Source organism: Artemia franciscana, unplaced genomic scaffold (assembly GCF_032884065.1).
Source record: "Artemia franciscana unplaced genomic scaffold, ASM3288406v1 PGA_scaffold_60, whole genome shotgun sequence".
NCBI lineage: Eukaryota > Metazoa > Arthropoda > Branchiopoda > Anostraca > Artemiidae > Artemia > Artemia franciscana.
The window spans coordinates 191,410-218,136 of record NW_027062699.1 but is presented as its reverse complement, the minus strand read 5'-3'; the positions used below and the strand labels follow the sequence as shown (position 1 = coordinate 218,136).

Below are 26,727 nucleotides of genomic sequence, written 5' to 3'. Positions count from 1 at the left end.
ACTTTTACTCCGAGCAATGGATGAAAAAAATCACATTGACCGAATACGGTTTCTGCTTTCAGTCTTTGAAGGGTCCTCCCTCCAAAACATCTGGAGGAGTTCTTTACTCAAAATATTTGAAGGGTATTCCTCCAAAATATTTGAAGGTGTTTTCCCTCCATAATTTTGAAGACCAGCCTTTGCAAAAATTACCAAGTAATTAAACTTCGAAAATCTTTCTTAAATGAAATTCTACGGTTCATTTTTATTAGTAATCTTCGAATTCATCAAATTAGCGAAACACTGATTCTTTTATTTACTTGTCATGAAGTGTGTATTTCATTTTGGATCCGAAAGTATATTTTATGAGGTAGTTATATTAAGACTAAAATCTATGATAAGGCATAGAGTTAACGACTTACACTCTTAGGTTTCAAACCACCTTAGCTTTCGTATTTATGAAATCGTATTTCCCATGTGAAGGATACTCGATCAGATCTGTGACTAGGTTCGCAAAGGCTTGTAGTATCTAATGGCTGTAAGAACTAGTTTTTTGAGGCAAATGAGCAACATATACAAGGAATCATACGAAAACATACGCTAACAAGTTTTCGTAGGATTTCGTAGGATTTAGTATTTCGTAGGATTTCAGTATGTCTCTGAAATTCATCGATTGTGAACCGGATATCAGCAATCTCAGAATTAACTGATAGCCTTTTCTGCAAAATCAATCTTAAAATCAACAAGTGACGTCGGCGAATCAAGCTCCGTTATGTTTTGGCCTCCTAGTTGGCTAGAAGAATCGAATATTACATTTTCAACCGAGAAACCAACTGACGAACTTTATGACGTTGTAACCTGGTGCTTATATCACTAATTGCCATAGAAACAGGAGTATAAGCATTCATCAAATTAGAATATTGAACACCAATCTATTTGATCCGTTATTCCAGTGTTGTCAAATGAAAATTGAAAATAGATGAAAAAGGTATAAATGAAAAAAGAAAGTCATTACATACTTGATATGTTTGTTTTGCAAGTTTGATATGATTCTTTATCAACTCTGTAGAATGTTCTTGATACATCTGTTCTGCGTTTTTGACCTGGCCCTTTCCAATTCTATAGCCTTAAAAGCTCGTTTTAACACTTTTGATGAAATTGTGAATTTTGTTACTTAACTCATTTGTTCTGTTGAGATTTGTTCTAACAAGTAATAAATAATCTTGATATTCTTTGTCGATATTCATCGTCTTTTCTGTAGTTAATAAGTCTACAAATCCTTCAGTTCCAAGTAACAATTCCTCCATAATTCCCGAAAATGGCTGAAAGAATATTTGCAAGGTTAAACACTGATTTGATACTCATTCTTGTAATTTCTTTCTTACTCTGAGACAAAAGTCTTCTGACTCTGATAAAAGTTTAAATCTGAATTTGTCGACTATACATTTAAGGTGGCCTCTTTTAAACTGACTTATTCATAAACAAGTTCATAAACTTGTTTAATTTTGTAAGCATGCATTGATTGATCTGCCAAATTTACTTCATTTGTAACCTGGCTGTCGAAGTTTTTGCCAATCAGCAGAGCTGTATAATGAGCTCTTAAATTAGAAAGCCTATTCCTCTGTTGCAGCATGAAAGATGTCGTTTTCAATTAAATCAACCATTCTAAGAATATTTCTTTCTCTTATATGTATTGAGTCTTCTTTTTTCTTTAAGCTAAAGAGTGTATTTCTATTAGTGTAGAGAAAAGACTGCTTTCAGGAAGGATTGTATATTCGATTTTACTATTAATATTATTTTTACTTCCGTCTTTTCCCTTCTCACCTGTATTTCCAGTTTCACCATCTTTCTGTCTTTCAGACCAGGTTTCTTTGTCATTGGTTAAGTTAGTCGCAAAAACTGTTTTCGAATCAATTTCAACAGTGGGTAGCATTATCTTTTTTTTCAGCTGTGAATATACCCAGAAAAGGTTCGTACGTTTTGTATTCATATTGTTCCCATATTCTAGTGTATGTTTTCGTAATTTTTTCGTCATTGTTTTGTTACGGTTGGGGTTGACATTTTTAACTGATATTATTAACCATAATAAATATTCAGACTCGCTTTCTATTCTACGAGATAAATTAAATACACCCTTCCTTAAAAGCACCGAAACTCCTCCATAGTATCTACCATTTGCCGAAACTTTTCTCCTACACTCAAAAACATCAAAATCTTCACATGACGAAAAATAATCTAGAGAATTCCACGTCTCAACAAGGGAAACAACATCCCAACTCTCACAACCGGCTAAGGTAGTTGGCTCTAATAGATTTTAATAGCCCCCCCTCTCCTACACTAAATACAGAAGCAGCACTTCCAAAACTCTGACCACTAGTATCAGAAATTGACGATCCGCTTCCTTCTCTGACGCGCAAAATGTCCCAGGCTCATGAATAGCATTATGGGAGCTAGCCATCTCATCAAGCGTACACTTTTCTGTCTGAACTTCAATAACAGTCCCATGCTTGACTGACATTGATCCTTCTTTACTGAGTAAATTTATATTGTCTTTTACTTCACTGCAACTCTGCATAGTACGATTTAAGTCTGAATTCTGATGATTGTGGGTTCTCATTTCCTCTAATGTTATAACCTTTTGTGTTATCCATCGATTTCTTTCACTTTACCAAGTTTACTATCACATGCAAAAATCTTATCCCCCACGAAAAGTCTCACACCCCTCAGTTTTGCGTTTAAATGTCCTTCCATACGAGCGTCTTCCAAAATCGGTATCAACTTATTGTGCGCCAATAAATCTGAAGAAGTGCAGTCTGGGGCTAATGACAAATGAAACCTTCTGAAAAGTGCCGCTGAAGCAAATAGAGATTTTTTTAATTCCATTCACGCAAATTTAAATACGACTGGTCTAACTTTCTGGTTTGACGGTAAACGAAAAACAACTAACATCTTTGATATCTGTCTGCATGAACCGGGCATGTCTTACAATTTCATTTAAGCATCTAAAAATGTCCTTTTTTAGAGTAGAATCTCTTATCTTTGGGTCAAAATTGTAGAGTATCACATTACACCCTTTTTGATCCGCCTCAAATCGATCCATTATCTTTTTATTCTTTGCAACTTACATTTTTAGCTCACGGACTTCCGCAACTGAATTTTCAGACCTTTTTCCACTTCGAAAATTTTCCTGTTAGGAGATTCCGAGATTGAACAAAATTCCACAAATAGTTGTTGTACCTTTTCGCTCAGGGGATCAAGTTTTTTAAGCTTTATTGACATTTCATTTGATTTTATTTTTAAATCTGTAGCTGGACTTATGCTGCTTCCGTTATTTTGATAATAGTTACTAGCTACTCAAAATAGAAAGGCGTACCTGTTTAAGAGTCAATATTCACTATGCAAAGGCAAAAATAAGTTCGTAAAGAAAAGTTGCCTTACAGGTTTGTTATAGCTTCAATTGAACGGATTCTGGTTGAACTTTTTTTTATTTTTGTATTTATTACGAATAGCGGTAAGCATCAATGCTTATCGAAAAAATTACATTTTTATTAAGGAAAATTACCAAAATAAGACCAAATGCTGTCACCGCAGATTGAAATATTCGTCGACATCTCGACTAAATTTGTAGTCATCAGAGATAAAAAAAAGCAGCAATAAATATATCAGAAAGCTTACTATAATCATGATTCGCTTGGCTTCTTTCTCATTGTCAATCAAGTAGGCCACAAAACAGTAGCCACTGACTACAAAGACTAACAATAGCATAATTAATGCTGTTAAAAATTCCATTTTTATTTTTGTTGTGCAATCTAAGTCCGATTATGAAAAATCCGTAGCGAATCACAATTTTGTGTTACTTTAAAATTTGATTAAATCCAATAGAGGTGTTTTCAGTATAAACTCTCAAACGAGACTCTGCTGAGGATATAAAATACATCTTCGTCCATCTTCGCCTTTTGCCTTGACTTATCTTAAATTCGATAATTACTAAATAATAATAATAATTTATTTCTTACCCACTTACAAAAGGGAAAAAGTGGAGTACAAGGAGAAAAACAAAGAAAACAAAGAACACAAAATAAACAAAAACAAATAACACAAATATAAGAAAAAAAAATATAACAATTTAGCAAAAGAGGCAAATAAGATGATTGTTAGGACCAAGATAGATTGGTGCTTCATCAATTAAATTTGAACTTAGTTTTTCAACTGAAAGAATAATATCCGTTGCCTGATATTTACTAATTAACCTTCCGTTCCGAAATGATCGTGGTAAATAAAGTAGGAACTTTAAATAGCGATAGTAATCCGTCTTGACCCTCTTTACGTCACCTTTATTCGAAAGCATAAAAAACCAGCACAAAATAAACAGAATGGTCGCAGAAACTCGAGTACAGCTTTGTAAGTCCGGAAATGTCCACGATTTCGAACAATTTTAGAATGCCCCAGTTTAAGCTTAAATTGAATATCCCTAATCATCTGAAAACGAAAAGAACTTAAAGAATTGCAAACAGAAATCCCAAGCCATCGAAAAAAAGTAACTTTTGGTACGGAAAAAGAAATGCAACCCAAAGGATGAGACGAACTAACCCCATTAAATATAAGAAATTCACATTTATCTACATTTAGCAATAATCCAATTCTTGCAAATGCATCAGCAACGGATCGGACAGAACGCGCTAAACCGGTCTCAGTTCGGCTAATAAAAAGCAAGTCGTCAGCATAAGCTAAGTATGATACGTCTGTGAATCCTATTTTTTTTTGGGCCTAAATTTTATTCAAAATTTATATTTTTTGTGGGAGTACATAGGGCAAGAAATGACAAATTTGTTACGAAACTTTGTTATTTAAAAATACATATCTTCATTCCAATCGTCACTCCGATCATAGTGAGGCCCTGGCCTATAGCAAATCCACCCCAAAAGGTCTGGCCAAAAAAAGCAGGTTTGGTCTGGTGTCTGGGTCTGGTTGGGGCTGGATGATCTTGTTTGTTTTTTTCATTTTCATCTTCTTCTTCGTAAAAAACAGGACTCTTTCGTCCAATTGCTTCTTCTTTCCTAATCTGACATCTTTCTAATCTGAAATCTGGTGCTATGATTTTCAATTATATCGCTTCCTGCTCCTTTAACTGGACCTGGGTCCGGATACTTCGTTGGTTCGTGAAGAATTCGACAATTGAATTTGTACTCAATTGATTGAGTGGACTTCCAATGTTTTTGAAGTTCTCTGTCCAATCCACATTGATGGATAAAACAATCGACAACATTTCTACCATGAAACAACTCTAGAATCTCCACATTAGAGGATCCATTTGCAGTTGCTAATTCGTCCAAGGATAAAACCATGTTAAAACCAAGGATAAAATCAGTCGTTCCCATCAAACACTGAAGTAAAACTGAACTACGTATACCAGACAAAACATTTTCAATAGAAGTATTAAAGATATGAGGAGAGAGAACTCCTCCCTCTCTCACTCCACACTTGACTGGTATATGTCCGAAAAAATCACCATTTCCTGTTTTTAATCTTAAATAAGAATTTGAATACCAAAACTTCAAAACCAGAATCACAGACGCATTCACACCAAGCTGACTAAGAGCATACCAAGCCTGAGCATGGCAAACACTATCGAATGTTCTAGATATATCAAGGGGGCAAAAATAAAGACTAATTATTCCGAGCGGCTTCCTTAATAAGCTGCACTAAAACACGATGAGCATGTTAACAGCTCAGACCTGACCGGAAGCCGAACTGGTTAGCCTCATAATTAACAAATTCATCGATATGTGGGAGTAGAACATACTCAAATAATTTACTTACAGTACAGGCGACTTTTTTTATTTTGATTTATTTTAATAGAAAAATGTTGTTTGAAAAAAGATTGATAGAAATTTCAAATAAAATGATGCCTTCAAAAATGATCTCTTAAATTGTGCCAAATGTCGTCAATCATGCTTCTTATGTAGGGCGTCCACAATACAATTGCACCAGCCATAATAATCCAGCGTCCAAGGTGCAGTGACCACGTAATATACAAAAGTAAAAATACGACTAAAGTACACAAGAAATATAACATTAAGAGGTTCTTTGCTACTTTTCGTAATTCCTCCAGCAAAAATTCTTCCAATTCGCTCAAATTGAGCGCCTGACAGTGGTCAACATAGAAAGGCAGTGGCTCAATTTCTTTCCACTTTTTTTCTTCAATAAATGCTATGAAATACCATTTTCCTCTGGGTCCTTCATACTTTCGAAATTTTCCGTCAATGGCATGAAATATCATGGGTAGACAAACGTGTTTCACAATGAATCCTTGTAAACAATTTGCATCATGTATTTCTACTCTGGCATTTCTACTCTGACTAGAAGCTGAAATTGTCCTATATTAAAAATGGCGTGGCACGCTGGAGGTTTTTTTCGATGATATAAGAATGTATATCGTTGTATCTATCGTTTTAGCAAGTATTCTTAACACACGTTAATGTGTTCTTTTTATATAATTACTTCAGATATACATATTTGATAGAACTTATCCATGAGGCCCGAGAACTTCAATTTAGATTTATTGGGAAACAGAGCCCTATTACTAAAAGGACTGAAAAACAATAAGGCCCCAGCTTCTGATAGCGTGGTAAATGAGTTTTTTAAATATGGTGGTTATGAAGTTAAAAATAAACTACTGAAGATTATGAACAAAGTTTTTAAGAATAGAAATTACTTTGCAATATAATTATTCATAAAAGCCAATATAGTTAAAGGCCCATTCACAATGAGATTATACTAATGCTGAAATTAGCAAGCACTAATTCAAGCCCATTAGACAACACTAATTCAAGCCCATTAGACAGCTCTAATTCAAGCCCATTAGACTTTCTTGTAGAATATTCAGCCAATCAGAGAATTCTATGTAAAATCTGATTGGCTCAAATTAGATATAGCTAAATCTCGGTATTAGTAAAATCTCATTGTGAATGAGCCCTAAGAATCACGATCCCAACCATGGCTATATTTAGTCTTTTAACTGTGTTTAATCAGCCTTCACAAAATGATCTAGATTAAAGGCAACAATATGACATTTCTTTGTTTTTAGCTTTCAATTTTGACACATTCTGATACTTCTTTCCTGCTGCCACTCGTCGTTTAATCACAAATATTTTGCTCTTCAATTTCGGTTTTGCATCGTTATAACTGTCGTTTTAGTAAGTATTCTTACCAAACATTCATTTGTTCTTTTTTTATATATTATTACTTCAGATTTTTTAAATGCTCTTTACTATTGCTGCTCGAAATGATTTGTCACATTTCATGGTCAAGTTTGTTCATTTTCACTGGTGCATTTACAATTATTTGGTCGTCCTCTTTGTCTTGTCTCTTTTGTTGTTCCAGTTTGTGGATTTTGAGCAATAGGTCATTTACATTTCTTTCTTCACTTCCCTGCTCCTCTCATCGAATTTTGATTCGTCCTGATCCTAGTTTTTGTATGTCATGTAACCGCACATTTCTTTTTTCTGCTCTTTTTTTTTGACTTGTTGTAATTTTCGCTGTCACTTATCGAATAATAGTGTTTTTATTTTCTTCCCTTTTGTTGTCAACTCGTTGTAATTTGCTGTTTTATCGCAATAAATATTAATTTACAGTTTTGTCCTCTTGTTATTATGAAACTGATGAAAATGTATTTCGTAAATGGCTCATTATGCTTAGCCGCGTTTCTTGTGAAATTTTGAATGTTTAATTCATACAATAGACGATACAACCACTCCTGTGGTGAAATTGACGTGTCTCTTCTTTCGAAATATGCCCATAAAAATGATGTCACTGGCATTATTTCTTTCCAAAATTAAGTTCTTAACGATCTTTTTTTAAAATTCATGACCTATCTACATTTTTTGAGGCCCACAAATCACAGGATGTCAATTCTCCTCAAAAAATGTAGAGGTTTTCTTGAAAAATAGTTTATACATAAATACAAATTATTACTCGTTCAAAATGAAGACCATTGGAGTAGTGCTCTTGTAAATAGTTGTTGCAATAATAAAAGGAACTGAACTGAACAGAGGTAAGATATTGTAAGAAATTTGTAGACCTTTGTCTTCTAATTATGCAAAGATCTAGAAATTAAGGAAGAGTTACACAAGATTTTGTCACATTTTATTTCTATACTTCTCAGTTTTATATTAACAAGCAGGCTGGCTGGCAGAGATTGCTAATTTAGACCTATTGATAAAAGCAACATTATCATTACACAATACAAAGTATCATTAAAAAATCGTCATATTTTCCCGAAAGTCGTAATGGACCTTACAATAGTTGGTTTATTGTATATTAAAGTATTTTTAACTAGTATGAAACCAGTTTTATCTTTTCAGCCAACAGGGTGTTATGAAGGGGAGTGCCTGTACTCATTGTTAACTTATGTTTGAAAAATTACCTTTCCCCATGGGCAAATATATTTTTGTCTCTATTTATCCAATGTTAAGACAAAAAACATCTTTAAGAATGACAAACGCTTTTTCAAAACAAACCTACAGAAAATTTAAGATTTAGCCTACAGAATAAATAATTTTAGAATCCAGAAAACTAGAATTCTGACTTTTAATTTTTCCAGCCCCATGTAATCCTTTGCAATATTTAAAGCATACTCAATTCAATTTATTAATGTAGTACGTATAACAAATAAAATACACTGGGTCACCACGGAGAGGCAGAGCTTGTGATTGTGGTGACCTTATCAATATAAGTAAAACTAGTTGAAGATCCTAGTTTCTGGACTCTAGAAGTCCACGGCCCAGCACACAAAGCAGAAAGACAAAAAATATATCACAATAACAAAACAATCAAATAAACGTTCACGAAGAATGACATCATGAGCAATCAGAGACGATGAATTAAAAAAAAAAAAAAATTGAAAAACATCCAGAAAGAAAAAGAAATAATATATTAATGTTGAAAAGTTTCTATGAAAAAATTTTGATGTTCCTGTCGGATTATATTAAATGATTCACTTTCATCATATACAGCGTGAAATTTTCTCCATGCACTTGTTACCATGTTCCTTGGTGAAAATCTCGATCGTTCCGTTATAAATCTAGAAGAAATACGCTGGTCTTTATGCCGAGTCTCATAACGATGAAGTTCGCCCTTACTCCCGACCCAAGCATATCAATGGACTGAAAATAAACTGGGAGTATTTGACGGTCGTACTTAATTTTAAAAAGTACTGAAGAAAGATTACATAGACAAGAAATAGGAAGGATATGCATTAACAAACAAACAAAGAGTTTCTGTCGTTGTCTTACCAGGGTATGACGAAGGTGATGGTAGATACTTATGTAAAATCCTTAGAGCCGTGTTTTGCACCACTTGTAACGGTTTAGGATGGGTTTTAAATGTTGCCAGATAAACAATAGGACAATATGATAAATGGGAATGAACTAAAGAAAAACGTAACAATCTTAATATTTCATAAGGGAAAAAAAATTTGTAACCTAGACATGACTCCAACTCCTTCTGCTGCTTTAATTCGAAGACGACCAAGATTATAATCAATCTCCATACCAATGTACCGGATCGAACTTACTCTTTGAAAGCTTATATTTAGGCTTTCAACACTCACCTTATCAAATTCAATATACTCTATAAATGTGGCTGTAAACCATAAATTTTGTTTTAGCTACTTTTAGTGACAATCAATGAGTATATAACCATTGAATCAATGCTGTTAAAACTCTCTTAATCTTTTGTTTCAAATCATCTGTGGACTCGCCAGCAACAGTTGAACCTGTATCATCAGCAAACAAAATATTGAGACTCCCCTCGTCAGAAGAGTTGCAAAAATCATTAATATAAACCAGGAATAGCAAGGGACCAAGTATGGACCCCTATGGAATGCTAACCTGTTCTGACTTATGACGAGGCATAGACAAGGAATCATTAATTTGCGTTACCTGATACCAACCATGTAAATATGATTACACAAAATTCAGGACTTGGCCTCTAATACCACGATCATCTAACTTGTACAGCAATATTTCATGAAAAATTGTATCAAAAGATTTTTCTAAATCAAAGAGCAGCTTCGCAGGAATAAGCCCTTTATCTAAACATTCATGAATATACTGCAGCATGGCAAGAACTGCTTGCTGGGTAGAATGCTCCTTCCGAAAATCAAACGGTAATTTACTGAAAAATTTCTGCGATTCAGGAACTTGTACATTCTATTGTAAAAACACCTTTCAGTTACCATAGAAAAGCCAGATAATATGGATATTGGCCTGTAATTAATAGAATTTGCAGAATCCTCCCTTTATGCAACGGAATTAACTTAGCATTTTTAAAAGACTTTAGAATTGCTCCATATTTCTCTTGGTTCTGGTGATAATGGTCTTCGGTCTTTTGCTGGTTGGTCTGGTTGGCTGGTTGGTTGGTTGGTCTTTAGGAGATAAGATAATATTTATTTCAACAAAGCGACTATCACAAGCCCAAAAGGGCCGAATTCGCACTTCAGCGTCAGTACAACATCATAAATTGCAATCAATAAAAAGTCAAACGATAAAAACTCGTAAAGTTAAAACAGGGAAAACAAATTTAAACAAAAATGTAGCTAGCAAGAATTACAAAGTTTGCAATTGCAAAATAAACACTCAAACTATTAGATAAGAGTGGAGTTATAAAAAAAAGAAAAAAGAAAAAAAGGGGGGGGGTATTAATTGAAAATTTCAACTATGTGAGGGATTAATGTTCTTAGATAAGATAAGATAAGATATTTAATTTCAAAAAATAACTATCACAAGCCCCGAGGGACGCATTCCGGAATTCGCATTCCAGAGTCATAAAACCATAAAAATAAAAACACATCATAAAAATAGCACAACAACTAAAAAACTGGTTAAACAATGTCAAAAACAACTAAATCAGAAAGGCAAAGCCATTCATTTGTCAAAAAAAAGAAAAAATTAAACGGCAATATGTCAGAAAGTTGAAAAGGTAAGTCGTAAAACAAAACTAAAAGAGTGAGATAAAATTAGCGTTGAAAAGGTTTAAAAGAGAACATATAAACAATCGGTGGGAACAAACGAATCAAACGAAGAACGACCTAAAGCACCTCACATGGAAGAGAAAAAAAAACGGGGGGAGGCGAAACTAGTTGGCTATTTTATTTATTTTTTCTGTGATGAAGGGGACAAAGGTTTTTTTATATCTGGAGGTAACGCAACGAATGGGGGACAAAACTGGGATGGGCTCAGAAACAGCTCGAGGCTGTCGTAATCTGGATGGTGAGTGACGTTTGGGGAAAATACTTGCCGTCCGAGGGTTCGCTATTGCATTTTTTGAAAAACGGAGGCACAACGACGACCTCCTTCGCTCAAGGGTTTCCAAACTAGCTTTTTTTTAGGAGCAGAGAGTAAGGCACCTTGCCTTCTTTGAAAATTATTCGCAAGGCTCTTTTTTGTATTGACTCAATTTTGTCTGATTCTTCACGGGAGATGCCAGGGTGCCAAACTGGACAAGCATATTCAAGATGCGGACGGACAAACGACGTGTACAACCTTAAGGAGTGAGAAGGGGGGACGCTATATTTATTTAGGAGCTTAAGGAGGGCGATAGACGCATTAGCTTTATGGATGATATCTTTAACGTGGATATCCCACTTTAAATTTGACGAAATTGTGACTCCAAGTAATTTAACCGAGGATGCATAAATTTCAGGAAGGATAGGATTAAGAAAACAGGGCGAGGATTTGAGGAAACAAATCGGCATTATCATGGACTTAGAGGGGTTTACGGTCATATCTAGGTACAAAGCCTCACTTCCAATTTCATTGAGAATACTCATAGGGTCGCTTATTAAATTTCTGAAGCAACTTTCAACAATCGTTAGGTCATCAACAAATTTCCAACGGTCAGGAACTTCCTTCGCAAGGCTGTTAAGCATGACTGAAAAAAGGAGGGGGCCTAGGAGAGTTCCTTGGGGTATGCCATTGTAGATAGGGAGAGGATTTGAGTAATGGTTCTGGTATTTAACCACCTGTGATCTATTTGTTAAAAATGAGGCAACCAATTTTACCAGTAAGGGATCGATATTGAACTCGCTTTCTAGTTTCTCAATTAAAATATTGTGGTTAACAAGGTCAAAGGCTTTCTGAAGGTCAATAGAAATTAAGTTTAGCCAGGAATTAGGTTTTTCGAGTATTTTCCCGATGTGGTCAATAAGAGAAACGAGGTAGTGGGAAGTAGAAGTTGATTTTAGGTTTCCAAATTGTTTCAGGTCAGTAAGAGGTAGGATTTTTTCCTTTAGCAAATCTGCAAGGAATCCTTCATACAATTTTGAAAAAATAGGAGTAAGCGTAATAGGCCGAACACCATCAAAGCCAGGCTTTCCATTTTTCTTTTTCAAATGGGTAATAAAACCCTGTTTCCAAATTGTTGGAATTTGCCCAGATTTAGTAATTTCGTTAAACAGGACAGACAAGGGCTTAGACAGGAAGTCACCGAAGGCTCTAATAAGGGGAAACGGGATATCCAAAGGACAAACACTTGTCTTTCTTAGTTTATCAATTCTTCTTTCAATCTCAGATGGGGAAACAGTCGGGAAAAAGGGGGATGGGGCTCCTGTTGATAATTGGATCGGCAATGCTGGAAGGCTCTGGACAATGGAAGCGAGAAATTTATTTAGATTATTTGCAGTAACATCAGGGGGCTCTGGTAAGTTGAAATTAAGCTGGTCAAGACTCCTGCCACATAGCTTTTTAACCTCGGAATACCAGTTTTTTGGCTTATTAGTGAACAATTCTTCGATCTTATTTTTGTAGTATGATCGTGCCAATTTACGAATTTCTCTTTTAATTGATTTTCTTAATATATTGGCCAGATCGAGTTTACCATTCTTAAACAGCTTCAATTTGGTTCTAATTAGTGTTTTTATTGTTTGATTAATAAAGGGTTTGTCACTTGAGCACCTTTTAAACCTTTTTTCTGGGAAACAAATTTGATATTTATCAATTAGCTTTTTATGAAACGTGGCTGTTTTCTCATCAAGGTTTTGTAAACTATAAATGTCGGACCAATCTTCAGTACTCAGCCACATACCAAAAGAAAGGAGACCAGAATTTTGAAGGGGGTGGTAAGTGCTATAAGTCTTTGAGAAAGTATGCTTAAAAGTTGAGGAGGGGGACAAAAGAATGGAAAAATGATAATTCCAACCTAATGGGGGCAAAGTTGAGGGAGGGCTGTAAAAATTATACATATTAGTTAAAATAACATCAAGAGAGGTATTTCCCCGAGTCGTCGGTGTTTTAACAATTTGCTTTACTTTAAGTGAAGCACAAAAGGAATCCATTTTAAGGTCGTTGGCATCGCCAACTAAAAAAAGGCCAGCATTGGGGTACTTAGAAATAACAAAATCAGCACTTGCCTGTAATTGCTGGACAAAATTACGTTTTGACTCGATATTTTGATTTGGGGAATAATAGAAAACAGCTATTGCAATAATAATAAATGGACGAGGGAGTACTTTTGGTCTAACACTTAGCCAGAGGATTTCATCATACTCGAATAAATTAGGGACTTGAATAACCTTTGGGTAAAGGTGACTCTTAGTAAAAAACAGAACTCCGCCACCTTTTTTCCCGAGTGGGTGGTCTGAAGGACGGAGTTTAACAAACTCTGAATAATTTGTCAGGTGTAGGGACCCTGGGTCATGGGATTGAACTTCAGTAACAGCTATAATATCTATCAAATGTAATTCTGAAACCACCTCGAGTTCAGTAAGCTTTTCAAAATTAAGACTTTCAGCATTAGTAACTAAAAGTTTAGGAAAAACAAACCGATTGGGGAATCGCGACGGGGAAACTTGATGGGTTTGAGAATTTCTTGGGGGGTAGGGTTTTAATTTAATTTTATTATGCTTTGGAGAAGAGGGGTAAGAGAAGGATTTGCTTTGGGGATTTGGATGTGAGGGGACGGGCAAGGATATGGACGAAGCACGAGGACTTATTATATGACAATTATTGGACGCAAAAAATCTCAGACCTGAGTCACGTTTACAGGGTAGGCACGAGGGATAAAACGAATGGGCTGGGGTTTCGTAAGGTGCTGGGAAAGGGGGGCTGGGTGGGAATAGTGATTCATGTCCGTCAAGAAATTGCTGGTTTGCGGCGGAGTAGGGAGGGTATGGGGCAGCATACTGTAAGGGGGAAGGAAATAGGACTTCTGTATACGGAGAGGAGGAGGAGATAACAAGGGGTAAGGCGGGGGAGTATGTAATCGGGAAGGGTTTATTAATTGTTGGGCTGAAAATGCAGGGGGATAAGAATGGGTGTCGACAGGAACCTGGCCAAGGGGAGGATGGGGTCGTGAGTGCTTTCGACGCTGGCCTAAAAAGGGCGGGGCCTCCCTCCGAAATCCATCTCCGTTTTTTGTCAAATTCTTAGAACTAGAATCGTGCACATGCGAAGGTATAGCTTGTGGCTTAGAGAATAACCTACTAAACGACTTTGGTATAAAAACATGATACTTGTCACAACCGAAACAACGACCCGACATAAAAACAGAACAAATTGAAACATGGTCAAACAAGCACGAACTTTTATTGCAAGAACCCGTCAGAAAATATTTGCAAATATGGAGCCGATTACATCTTTTTCCGTGGTTACATTTTGCACGTAAAAAATCCTTGCAAACTGATTTCGTTTTTTCTTTATTTTCAATTACACGCTGATCACCATTTTTTTTCCAGCTAATTCTTCCGTTTCCTTCACTTTCATATGCCACAAGTTTCTCATAAACAATTTCAATATCTGCATCGGATTTCGTAGTAACCTTATTAGTCTTTAAAACAAAGGTGTCATTATCCTCTTTCAAATTCAGCATACAACCGGAAGCCGTTAAGTTGTTCCTGTATTCGGATACAGTGGGATTACGTTCATGAATAATTGATTTCAATTCAACATTATTAACTTGACCGTTCCGGTCAATGTCATTGCTAATCACCTGGTTTGTCACTGGTTCAAACGCCCTTGACGTCTCAAATGAATTTACGAAGGGAAATATAGCATTTTCTGAATTTTTTAATTTCACTTGATTGACTTCATTATTCTTTGTTATATCACTGTTTTGAGTTACAGATAGGGGTTCCGAAATTACGGTCGAAATGTAGCTTAATAACTCTTCTAGTCTGTCTTTTAATGGTTTAAGAGTATCAAGATTTGTCTGGCAAGCAAAATCTTTAACACAGGGATTTGGATACGTTAAATTTTCTCTGGTAACATATGAGTAAGGTTCGGTCTGAACTGATACCTCACGTGAGCAGGTTCGTAATTTTCCAATGGTGGTGTTCAGAGTATAGGATGGGTCGACGGAAGAAAAGGTCTGGCACTCAGTCTGACAAGAAACTTCAAGAGGGGGGGGACGTCACTTCATGTTGTAAATAGGGAGAGGCTAGAGTCGACTTCTGCGAAGGGGGGAGCACCGGCGATTTGAGCTCTTTTAAGATATTAAGCATCTTAGCTCTTGAATTTGGAGAACGAGGGGTGCGAGGTGAAGGTAAAACAGGTGAATTTAAAGAATTTACCTTATTGATTGGCATTTTCTTAGAGGAGCAGTCAGGACAACACCAGCTCTCACTCTAATTAGCTGTATCAATTCTGGCACATTTTCCCGCTCCTGCGTGAAACGAGCAATTGCACCCTCCACACTTCACAGAGTTTGAAAAGACTCTAAGCCTACATTCGGGACAAACTATTCTTTGTCTGACCATTGTTTTTTAAGAGGTTAATGGTCCGGCTGAAAAAACTTGGTTCAACAGTTAAAAACACTAGATCCTCACACGTTGGATGTGTCTAAAATCTGACTGAGTATATACCAACTTAGATGGTATATACTTGTCCAAAGTTTCGTATGGCCTACTACGGATTAACAGTGTCACAAAATTATTTTTCTCGATTTCTTCTTTGATTTTGTTCTTAAGAAAATCACAATGAGGGTCAGTCCAAGATTTGCCCAAATGAGTCGAATAACTAAAGCTGTCAATAGATAGGCTTCCAATTTTTAACAACTGATCGCCTTCATTGCAGTTGAAACCTTTTCTTCCTCTGATTTCGCCAATTTTTCAAATTCAGACTCTTGTTTCCCTTTGTTTTCGTGAAGATTTTCTAGAAGCACTTCATCTTCAAGTAACATCATCTTCAAGTTTATCATAAAGTTTATCATATCAGCTCTCTCCATCTCCACTTCATAATATGCAGAGTAATTGTAGTTAACACATTTTGTAGAACCTTTATCTTGACTTCTTTCACTGTTTTAAATTTTTCTTTACAGACTTTAATGCTGTTTTTGGGTTATAGCATTCAATGTCCAACCATTATTTGGCGAACAGGAACGTTCCTGTTCAAAATGCAAGGTTTTTTAAGTGAACCATAATTATACTAATACTCGGCATAACAGACTTGACAATATTAGTCGAAGATCCATCAAGTCCTTGAGAATCACCCTTCTTCTTTAATATACATATGTTCAACAGTTCACCTTCCATTACAGGATTAAAAATATTGATATATTTTTTATGAATACAATAAATACTTTATAAATATATCTTTACTATTAGAATTTTCTTTCTGCAATTTTTGCAGTCACAACCTCTCCAATTGAAACAAAGTGATCATTTAGGCAATCCGCCACACGAACATCGTCATTTATAACTTGTCCTTCTAAATCATGTATCTCTATAGGACTCTTTGAAGGCAGGTTATGACGAAGACAAGAATTAATTAGTTGCCAAGTCTTATTAGGTGAATTTGAAGCATCCCAAAATGCCTCAAAATACTATCTTAGTAATGCATCGAAATACTTTCCCCCAATACCTCCATTTCACTACGTGCATTCAATTTAGCATTGCTATCACTGATGAAGTACAGTTGCAAACATTTGTGATGCTCACCTGAGAATGGTAGAATGGAGGCTCCTCTATGATAAATTTGCCCTTTTACTTTGATTTGGGCACCAAACGACGTCATTTGGATACATGAGTTATATTTCCTGATGTTTGTTAAAACGCTTCGATTCAGACGTATACTCGGTAAGCAAAGTTTTCAATGGCTCTGGTGGTACAGCCAGTTGAGGAAGCTTAGCTTTTCTTGAGGCGCAACACATTCCCATTGTTTTTCCATTAAAGGCCTTGCAATAGGGGTAAATTTCAGACATAGTTCAAATTTGAACATCTCGATTCAAGCTATAATCATCGGAAGGGCAGTACTTGAATGCCAGGTGAGTATAAACACATTGCTTTTGTAATACATCGACACGCCTTCTTTTTTTATTTTCTCTTTCAATTGCAAGGATTGTTTCGCGTTATTTTAGTTAGACAATGCTTATATATTTTTAAATTGGATTTTGTTTGATTCAGACGGGTCTGCCAAAAATAATTCAAACAACTAATTTAACCCGGATAGATTTGAGTAGACCTGGTGATATCCACGGTTGCTTCAGGGCATTATATATATTTCTACGAATTTTGATCACGGCGCAACTATCATCAAGAGCCAGGCGGAAATTTTCTAAAAAAGGTTTGGTAACAACATCCACATCATCGCAATTTAGAGGATAAGACCATTATTCAGAATTTAGAATAGCGTTAAGTTTAGCTAAATACAATTTATTAACTATTCCTCGTGTCGTTTCAGTAAACTTAGCTGACCGTACCGCGTAATTCACATCAGCTAAAATTAAAGAATTGTCAGAAAAATCGGTCAAGACCGCTTTCGATGACGTAACTAATCTCGTAAGAAGAATGTTATCAATAATATTTGCTGTAGAAGCAGTCACACGACAGGGAATATTATACACAGGGAAAAGAAACCTTGGAAAAAAAAATGGGAAAGGAAATTAGATGTAGGTGTATCATGTTCATTATCCATTTGTTCAATATTAAAGTCACCCATTAGTATCACGTCACAACCAGCCAATGGCTACTAACTTTTCAAAAATTACTAGGAATTCATTAACAGATGACGACGGTTGCCTATATACAACACACGCTTGTACAATTTATAGCCTTAATTTAAATTCAATTGCAATAATTTCACAGACTTTCTGTGCAAAGTCGCTCTATATCAGAAAGCCACCGAAATGAACTATCCTCTTTAACAAAAATCCTAAGCCCGTTTTATTCTTAGTTGACCGATTTTTGCTGTAAAAACTTAACCAGGAACTTCAACATTTGGTAGAGTTATTTCTTTCAAAAAAGATTCGCAAACACAAGAATTCTGATAGATTTTGAAGGGAGAAAAGTAATTATTTCATTCATACTACTCAGAAGACCCTGGGTATTCACAAATCCAATCCTCAGATCATTCGAGATCAGTGTATTAGCAACATCATACAAACATGAATTACAAGTGCATTATCATTTTCATTATCAAAAATACTAAAAGATTCCTAAAAAGAACCAAAATTAAGTTGCTCCGTCTCAAAAGACATCAATCTGTTATTCCCTGGCACGCCCAAATGATTGTCAATCATATAAACATACTATCACTGCATCCCGCCCTGGGCAGCTGAAACTTAAAACCCGGAATATTGAACCTGCAGTTTACTGGGTACTGATAATAACTAGAAAGTACAGTATGATTTTTGAACTGATGTTTTTAAGGATAAACCAAAATACTAAAGTGAAACAAAATGAAAACAAATCTCGTAAGAAACATAGTTAAACGTTGGGCAATCTTGAAAGAAAAAAAAACCTTTATTAGCCCATACAATGATTATTAGATTAGTCACTGTCATCAATGTCCGACCACTGCTCATTTGATGCGTTGCGATATTCTACAGTGCCAATTTGCCTTACCTGTTCATACGTGTATTTTTCGGAGTCCTTTAAAGCCTTAGCTTTGGCAAGGAGCTGGGCCCTAAATGCATTTAGATTGGGAACTAAATCAGTGTAAATACGCAGCGCTGAACCTTTTAGTTTACCCACTGATTTCATTATAGTAAGAATATCCGACTCCTTGTTGCAAGAGAAGACAACAGGAAGTGAACTAGGTTTCTTGGCATTCCCACAAACAGAAACACTGACACTTTGCTTGACTCTGAGTAATCTAGTATTGTGAATATTGTCTTTAATCTCCAGAGAACTTCTGAGTAAATCCTGAAGATTTTACTCAATGGTTTCGCCACTTATTTTTTCTTAAACCGTGAACAACAAGATTAAGACTACGGTCTTTAACTTCTAGTTCTTGTTATCGTTGCTCCTGATGTTCAATCCTTGAGTTCAGTTTAGAGATCAGTTTGTCCTTTTCTGATAGCTTCGAAATCAGCAACTGAATTTCGGAAAATAGTAAGATTTCTGCTTCAATTCAGGAATCTGGCTCCAAAAAAAGCAGCTTCAAACATAAAATGTTCGAAAATCTAGGTACCTTCTTTCTGTCACCCACAACTTATTGCAGGTACATTTAAAATCACTAAGGATTTCGATATTTTTAAGTGTTCACAGCTAGATAGATGACGCTGAGGCACTCCACATTAAGTATCTCAATTAAGCAAACAGCGTTTGCTTGCGTAGTCCGTAGTTGTTGTTGGACTAGTGTTTGGTTCATTTCTAAAGAATCAATCTTGGCATTTTATCCTGTGAATGAATCTTTCCAATTTATTATGCGCAAGTTTAATTCTTCTGAGGATTCAACGGTTTCAGATTTCGAATTTTTGAAATCTGCAGAAAATAATCATAAAAGCTATTGATACACTTTTGGAGTAAGTAGACAAGCTTGACTATTTAAGCATTAATTGCTTTAAGAGATCTCAACTCTTCTTGAAGAGTTGCATATTTTGTTTTCCATGTTTCAAACTACTGCAAGATCTTGATTCTGGATTATTTTCTTTAGCCTGTAAGCTCAAGCGTCTTTCTCGTTTCTTTCTTTGACATTTTTCACACATTCTTGGGGAGAACTGGAAGGTTTCTTTTGCCATTTTGTTTTTTCGGAGAATAACTTTTTCAGTTATTCATTCAGTTATGACATCAGCTGGTGTCATACATTGGAGACCACATACGAATTGTGTCTGGTATTTTAATTTGGAGTAGAGTCGAGATTTTCTATCCTGTTGTTTTTTATATCTGCTCTCTCTGTTTTTTCCTGATCTTGTGGTTTAAGAAAAGTATTCTGTTTTGTACTGACACCGACATGGTTATTTATATTATTCTGTGCTTGGGATGGGTATGAGTAAATGTCAACCATGCTTGGAACCTACTTGCACAACGATTCCTTGTCTAATTCTAACATGTGGAGTAGCATGTATTTTGTACTTGCAGCTACTGTGTTCCGCTTAGTAGCTGCCAATCTATACTGAAGAAAAAGCTTTCAAAATCACAGCCACATAGACCTACACACTCAGCCTCACAGCCACACATGCAAAAACACACAGCCACACATGCACATACACAGCCACACATGCACACAGCCACACATGTAAAAACACACAGACACTAAAACGCACAACTAAAACACACACAACTAACACACATATCCTAACATGCAAACAAAACACACACAGATAAATGTACTGAAACACACAAAAACGCACCCACACACACTGACACAAACACACATACACGTACACACAGTCACATAGACCTACACAATCAGCCTCTCAGCCACACATGCACATGCACACACACATATATATATATACACACAGCCATATAGAAATACACAATCAACCTCACAGCCACGCATGCACACACACACACACTAACACGCAAAACTAACACACATATCCTAACATGCAAACAAAACACACAGATAAATGTACTGAAACACACACACACACGCACACACACACACACACACACACACACACACATATACACACAAACAGCCACATAGACCTACACACTTAGCCTCATAGCCAAATATGCACACACACACACACACACACAAAGCCACATAGACATATACGCTCAGCCTTACAGCCACATATGCACACACACACACACTAACACGCACAACTAACACACATATCCTAACATGCAAACAAAACAAACTCAGATAAATGTACTGAAACACACACACACACATACGCACACACAGACACATAGACCTACATACTCAGCCTCATAGCCAAACATGCACACACAGACACACACACATACACACACACACACAAAGCCACATAGACATATACGCTCAGCCTCACAGCCACATATGCACACACACAGGCACACATGCACACGCACAAACTAACACGCACTACCAACACACACAACTAACACACATATCCTAGCATGCAAACAAATTACACACAGATAAATGTACTGAAACACACACACACACACACAGCCAAATAGACCTATACACTCAGCCTCAGAGCCAAACATGCACACACACAAAGCCACATAGACATATACAGTCAGCCTCACAGCCACACATGCACACACACACACACACAGCCACACATGCACACACACACACAGCAACACATGTATACACAAACAGCCACACATTACACGCTATTAGACATGTTTATTCGCTTTCCCCTTCTTAGGGCGGGGGATCTGCCCTTACAAAAATAATGGAGTACCTAAACTTGCCACCGCACTAAACATAATTAAATAAAAATGGAAATCAACTAGTCTTCATGCCACTTATAAAGTTTTTTGAATTGCCAATGTAGTACATTCTGTTAATCAGCACCAATGTTGACTGGCTCCACTGCTATACAGGCAAATATCTTAAGGGATTTGAGAATGAAACCTGGAAAAGAAGCCTTTGTTCCACACCACCCAAGAGGTCAAGGCTAGTGGCGCGTCTTTTTTGAAGAGGTTCCCCCAGTAGGCCTCATCCTCTGTGTCATGTAATGTGTATTATTATGTGTATTGTGTCATGTAATGTCTGTGTGTTAAAATAACAAAAACTATTAAACTATTATTAAACTAATATTAATTATTACTATTATTAATATATTACTATATTATACTATATTTCTATATTACTATATTATACTATTATTAATTATTAAACTGTTATTTAAAAAACTATTGTAGTTTAGCGACTTTCCAGTCGTCTTGTTGAACAATCACTGACAGCAATTGAATAACAAAAAACTATTATAAAAACAATTATTAAAAAAAAACTATTGTGTATTAGTGACTTGCCACTCGTCTTCTTTGCTCTTCTTGTTTCTTTTCTCCCTTTTCTTCTTTTTTTCCTGAGTGGCAGAGAGTCGCTTTGCCACAGCCTCAAAAGCTTGGCTACATTCTTCAATCTTCAGTTGATTGGTCTTCTTTGGCTTCTTGCCACTGCTTCCTGCCACTTGCTGAAAAACCACTGAAAGGTCTTGGCTGGAAATTGATTCATCGCTGCTAAAATCTTCCTGCATTTCCTTCCATCGCTGCAGATTTTGGTTCAGCTTCATGTCCCACCAAGGTGTCGGTTTCAAAGGTGAACTGCGTGCTTCTTCTGACATCTCCTCCATTGTATGTGAGTGTGTGTCTGTGTGTATGAGTGTGTGGCTCTGTGTCTGTGGCTGTGTGTGTGCTTGTGTGTGTGTTCATTTGAGGCTCCTCACTCCTTACTTCTTCTTGTGTCTCGTCCATTGCTAACTCCATCAAGGCTGATCTCTTTCGCTTCCTGGACTTCTCAGGTAGGAGGAACTCATATCTGCTCATAGCCCTCATTGAACTGGCCAGGCCTGACTCCGTAGTCGAAGCACAACTCTTCTCCCGCCGTGATGTCTTGTGTCGCAACGAGAAAAGGTATTTTCAAACCATCTACCACCAACGCCTTACACTTTAGATTCGGGCTATCCTCATTCGCCTTATGGTTAACAAGGCGTCCAAAACATTGCTGATGGGGATGGCAAGTGCAAACCTTTTCTCTTGCGTCTATCGTGACATCTTGGTCCACTGTCAAAAAATAATTGCTTCCATCATCCTCTCCAAGTAGTGACTGAAGGAGTCGGTTTGCCTCGATGGTAGCCCTCCTTCTCCCGTGGTACTCAACCACTACTTTGTTTTTGTAGAGGGGCAGTGTGGCATAAACGCCTTGTCCAGCTCCTTTGTCGAGGCTCTGGGCTACGGTCATTCCCGGCCAGGACTGATTAAGAACACATGTGGTCAGATATTCGTCTACCAAGGGCTCAGAAGGAAAGAGTTTCGGGATCCTCAATCTGCTGTAAGTCTGCTGGACTAGCTCCAGAGACGGCACGGTGTCTTGGTATCCTATCCGACGAATTGCCATCTGTAAGGCTTCTTCTGTGAGGGCCTCAGTAAGATCTGCTCCATTCCACGCTTCTCCGAGATTTTTCTAAGGATCTCCTCAGTTCGAACCTGTTTGAGCTGCTTCCTGTAGAGATCCTTGACAGACTTCAATATGGGTGTGCTTTTTAGCTCCGGATTGATTGTTCTTACTAATTTCAGGGAAGCCGTCTTCAACTTGGCCCTTCCATCTATTGGCTTTTCCTTCAGAACACGGTTGAGAGCCTGGAAAGAAAGAAAAGGGTCTATTAATACTTAGTTTAGTTGAAAGCTGAAAAGAAAAGAATTGCTTAAAAGCTTATTAAAGGATTATTAAAAAGGGATTACTTAAGGATTATGTAAAAGTTGAAAGTCTGGAAAGAAAGAAGAGGCTCAATTAATACTTAGTTTAGTTGAAAGCCTAAAAAGAAAAGAAAAGGATCACTTAAAAGCTTATTAAAGGATTATTAAAAAGGATTACTTAAGGATTATATAAAATGCTGAAGACTGTTTAAGAAATCTATATCCCATAATTTAATGGTAAACTTACTGCCTTGGTCGCCCTTTTTCTGGTTGCCTCATCCATGCATGAAGCAACGTCTTCGTCGTCCGTGTCCCCAATTGTTTCCGAAGCAGAACATTTTTCAGCTCCTTGTGTACACTTTTCCATGATGGTTCTGCTTGCAGCAATCCGGGGAAACTCATAAGCTTCGTACCGATTCTTTGATGTAGTTTCTAAAAAAAAAAGGTTAAGAAAATCCTACATGAGGAATTAGACAATTAGATTTAATATACACTTAGATTTAATATATTTACAATATAGAGGTATAGATTCTAGCAAACGACATGCCTGAAAACCTGTTAATTGGAAAATTATTGACATTTTTCATAGGTCCCCCCAAATTTCACGAAAATCGTGTCGAAAGAGCGTGAAAATCTGTTTGTTTACAGATATATTGACATTTTGGAGTCAATTTTTTGTCGAAAAAGCGTACCAGTTAATTGGAAATTTTATTGACATTTTGGATAGGTCCTCCCAAATCTCACATGAGGAAATAGACATTTATATTTAATAGACACTTAGACTTAATGTTTTACTATATATAGGTATAAATTGTAACAATAGACAAGCATAATTATGTAGAATGAGCAAAATTTAGCCAAGTGACAAGGGAATAGACACTTAGATTTCAAGTTTTTAAGAACTAGTGGTAGACATTCTAACGAAAGACAGCCCTAATTATGTAGAATGAAAAAAACTTACCAGAATGGCACAGGTAGTCAAACATCATATCTCTCTCCTCCTTTGACAGGTGGGTCGCATTCCTGTTAATAGTCGCGATTAGGTGGCGTATCGTGGTTTGAGTCGGAACGCGAACACCCGGCCTCATGCCGTCTGGGAAAATTTTCTCTAGGAACCTCCGCAATGTTCCGCTTGTGTTTAGTATCTCGAGTCCCAACATGGATAAAAGGAAGTTTTCTGGTTCTGGCTTGTCTGGCTTTATCAAAGCAGGTCGAACGAACGATAGGTAATTCCTAAAAATGACTTCTTCGCGGACACTGAGTGTAACCCCAGCGGACTTCATGCTAGCGGTCTTATGTTTTTCAACGAGTATGACGAACATATTCTCCTCCTCCACAAACCGCCTGTTCAGAAACTCCTTCACCGTCATATTCTCCGGAACTCCTGGCCGGTGTCCAAACATAAAGGAAACCAAAAAACAGAGGTACGCAGTGAGGTTTATGTGGTCCTCATCCACTAGCCGATTTCTTGATAGACGCTTGATCACAGGAGCCATGCACTTCTCCACTCCAGCTTTCAGGTTCCTGTAGTCCTCCGTATTGAAAGAGTTCGGATCGAAAGTCCGCTGGAGTTCTCTGTGCCTCATCTCAGCCGTCGCCAGTGATTTTTGCTTCTTATCCAGGATGCTAAACGCCGACATAACAGAGTTGACGTGGGCTATGTTCAGCTCTGAGCTCTGATGGTGCTTCACTACCACGGGATGTGATAAATTTGACAAACCTGTAGTAACCCTGAGCGTATTTGTTTCTGCTACTCCCTTCCATCCCACAGTCCGCAAGCTTTGAAAAGAATAGCTCCACTCTTTCGGCAGAGTGGAAATTCTTCCAATTATACTTTGTGCCCTCTAATATAAAGTATACGATCTTTCGGGCGCACTCAAAAGGATTCCTATACTTTTTGGTACTCCCATCGCCACATTGCGCCGACCATTTCTCAAACTTGCTCATCAACTCGATTCCGTAGGCCATCTTCTTCGCCTCCTCTGCTGTTTTGACATTTCGGGTGTAGATGTCATACAGCCCGTGCTTTTGCATCTTTTTCCTGACATCAGATGTGTAACTCCATTCCTTCTTGTAGTATTGACTTCGCAGCTCTGATTTTTCTTCCTCCGACTCCGAAGATTTGTGCTCTGGGCTCTCTGGAGCGTAGAGGCTTCCCTCCTCGTCGCTATCCACCACATCATCAGGGTCTGAATCTTCCGAGACTCTTCTCTGGCGAAATTGAGAGGACACCCTTGATGGCTTACCGGAGAAAAGATCTGTTTCCAAGACAGGTGACGATTGCTGTGGTAGCGCCGATGTTGATGGCCCTGCCAGGTGCGCTGTGTGCGTGTGTGTGTTTGTGTGTGTGTGTGCATGTGCCTTCAGGAGTGGCTGGTCCGGGGGCAGGTAGAGTCACTGGCCTGGTGTCATCGAATGAAAGTGCGCGGTCCGGTAGATTTAGAGGGTCAAAGTATATTCCGGTCAAGGCCGACAAAGCCTTGCAGAAACCGTGCAATGTTTTTGTTTCTTCCACCAAGCTGCTCACTTGCGACGCCAAAAAATATGACTTGTTCTGCGACCTCTCTGCAAGCTCATCCTTGGCCAATTCGTGCATTTCCTTCGCTTCTTTGACGGACCAAAGTTCTCCATTGGGATTCTTGCTACAGGTTCCTTTCTTTGCCAAAAAGTGCTTGTCCAATTTGTATAAGGACCAGTGGCAAAATTGGCAAATAGTGAAAAAATTCCTTGGCTTCTTCCCTTTTACATCCTTCGAAACAGCAAGGGTCATGGAAGGATTCCTAGAGTCATTTTCAGGTGCGATCAAAGAGGCCGGGTGTGTTTCAGGGGCAGTCAAGGTTAGTCCAGGGGCAGGCATGGTCAGTCTAGTGGCAGTCAAGATCGCTTCAGGGACAGTCAAGGTCAGTTCAGGGACAGTCAAGGTTGGTTCAGGGGCAGGTGCGGTCAGTTTAGGGGCAGTCAAGGTTGGTTCAGGGGCAGTCATGTTCAGGGGCATTCAAGGTTGGTTTAGGTGCATTCAGGCTCGGTCCAGGGGCAAGCATGGTCTTTATCGAGGATTCTTCACGAATAATGGCTTCAATTTCTCTGGTAATCTAAAAAAGGAAACGTGTCAGTTTCCTTTTTATGCTTAGGAATTAAAAATAGTGTCTTTAAATTCAAAAATTATATCCAGGGAAGTAGGCAAAAATGCATATTTCCTAATAACAACTTTTGTGGTCAACTTTTTGTCG

The 26,727-nt window shown here is 37.3% G+C and overlaps 3 protein-coding genes across 16 annotated transcripts in view; 1 reads left to right on the top strand and 2 right to left on the bottom strand.

Annotated features, from left to right (window-relative positions):
• The window catches only part of LOC136042070 (piggyBac transposable element-derived protein 3-like), a 5,557-nt gene extending 3,588 nt beyond the window's left edge, over positions 1–1,969 (bottom strand). Inside the window, exon 1 of the mRNA XM_065726944.1 lies at positions 1,804–1,969. Within this exon, the coding sequence (XP_065583016.1) occupies positions 1,804–1,969 (166 nt within the window). The remainder of the gene's footprint in view (positions 1–1,803) is intronic.
• The window catches only part of LOC136042072 (uncharacterized), a 522,356-nt gene extending 495,629 nt beyond the window's left edge, over positions 1–26,727 (top strand). For all 14 annotated transcript variants that reach the window (XM_065726955.1, XM_065726954.1, XM_065726953.1 and 11 more), the window contains one exon: positions 1,840–26,727. In XM_065726955.1, coding sequence (XP_065583027.1) covers positions 25,549–26,628 — 1,080 coding nt within the window. In that variant the 5' untranslated portion in view covers positions 1,840–25,548 and the 3' untranslated portion in view covers positions 26,629–26,727. The remainder of the gene's footprint in view (positions 1–1,839) is intronic.
• On the bottom strand, positions 22,614–23,198 carry LOC136042069 (N-lysine methyltransferase KMT5A-A-like). Its single transcript, XM_065726943.1, has one exon. The coding sequence runs from the start codon at positions 23,196–23,198 to the stop codon at positions 22,614–22,616; it is 585 nt and encodes a 194-aa protein (XP_065583015.1).

Excerpts from the sequence above, each read along its gene's own strand:
- LOC136042069 (XM_065726943.1), bottom strand. The coding sequence starts at position 23,198 with ATGGCAATTCGTCGGATAGGATACCAAGACACCGTGCCGTCTCTGGAG.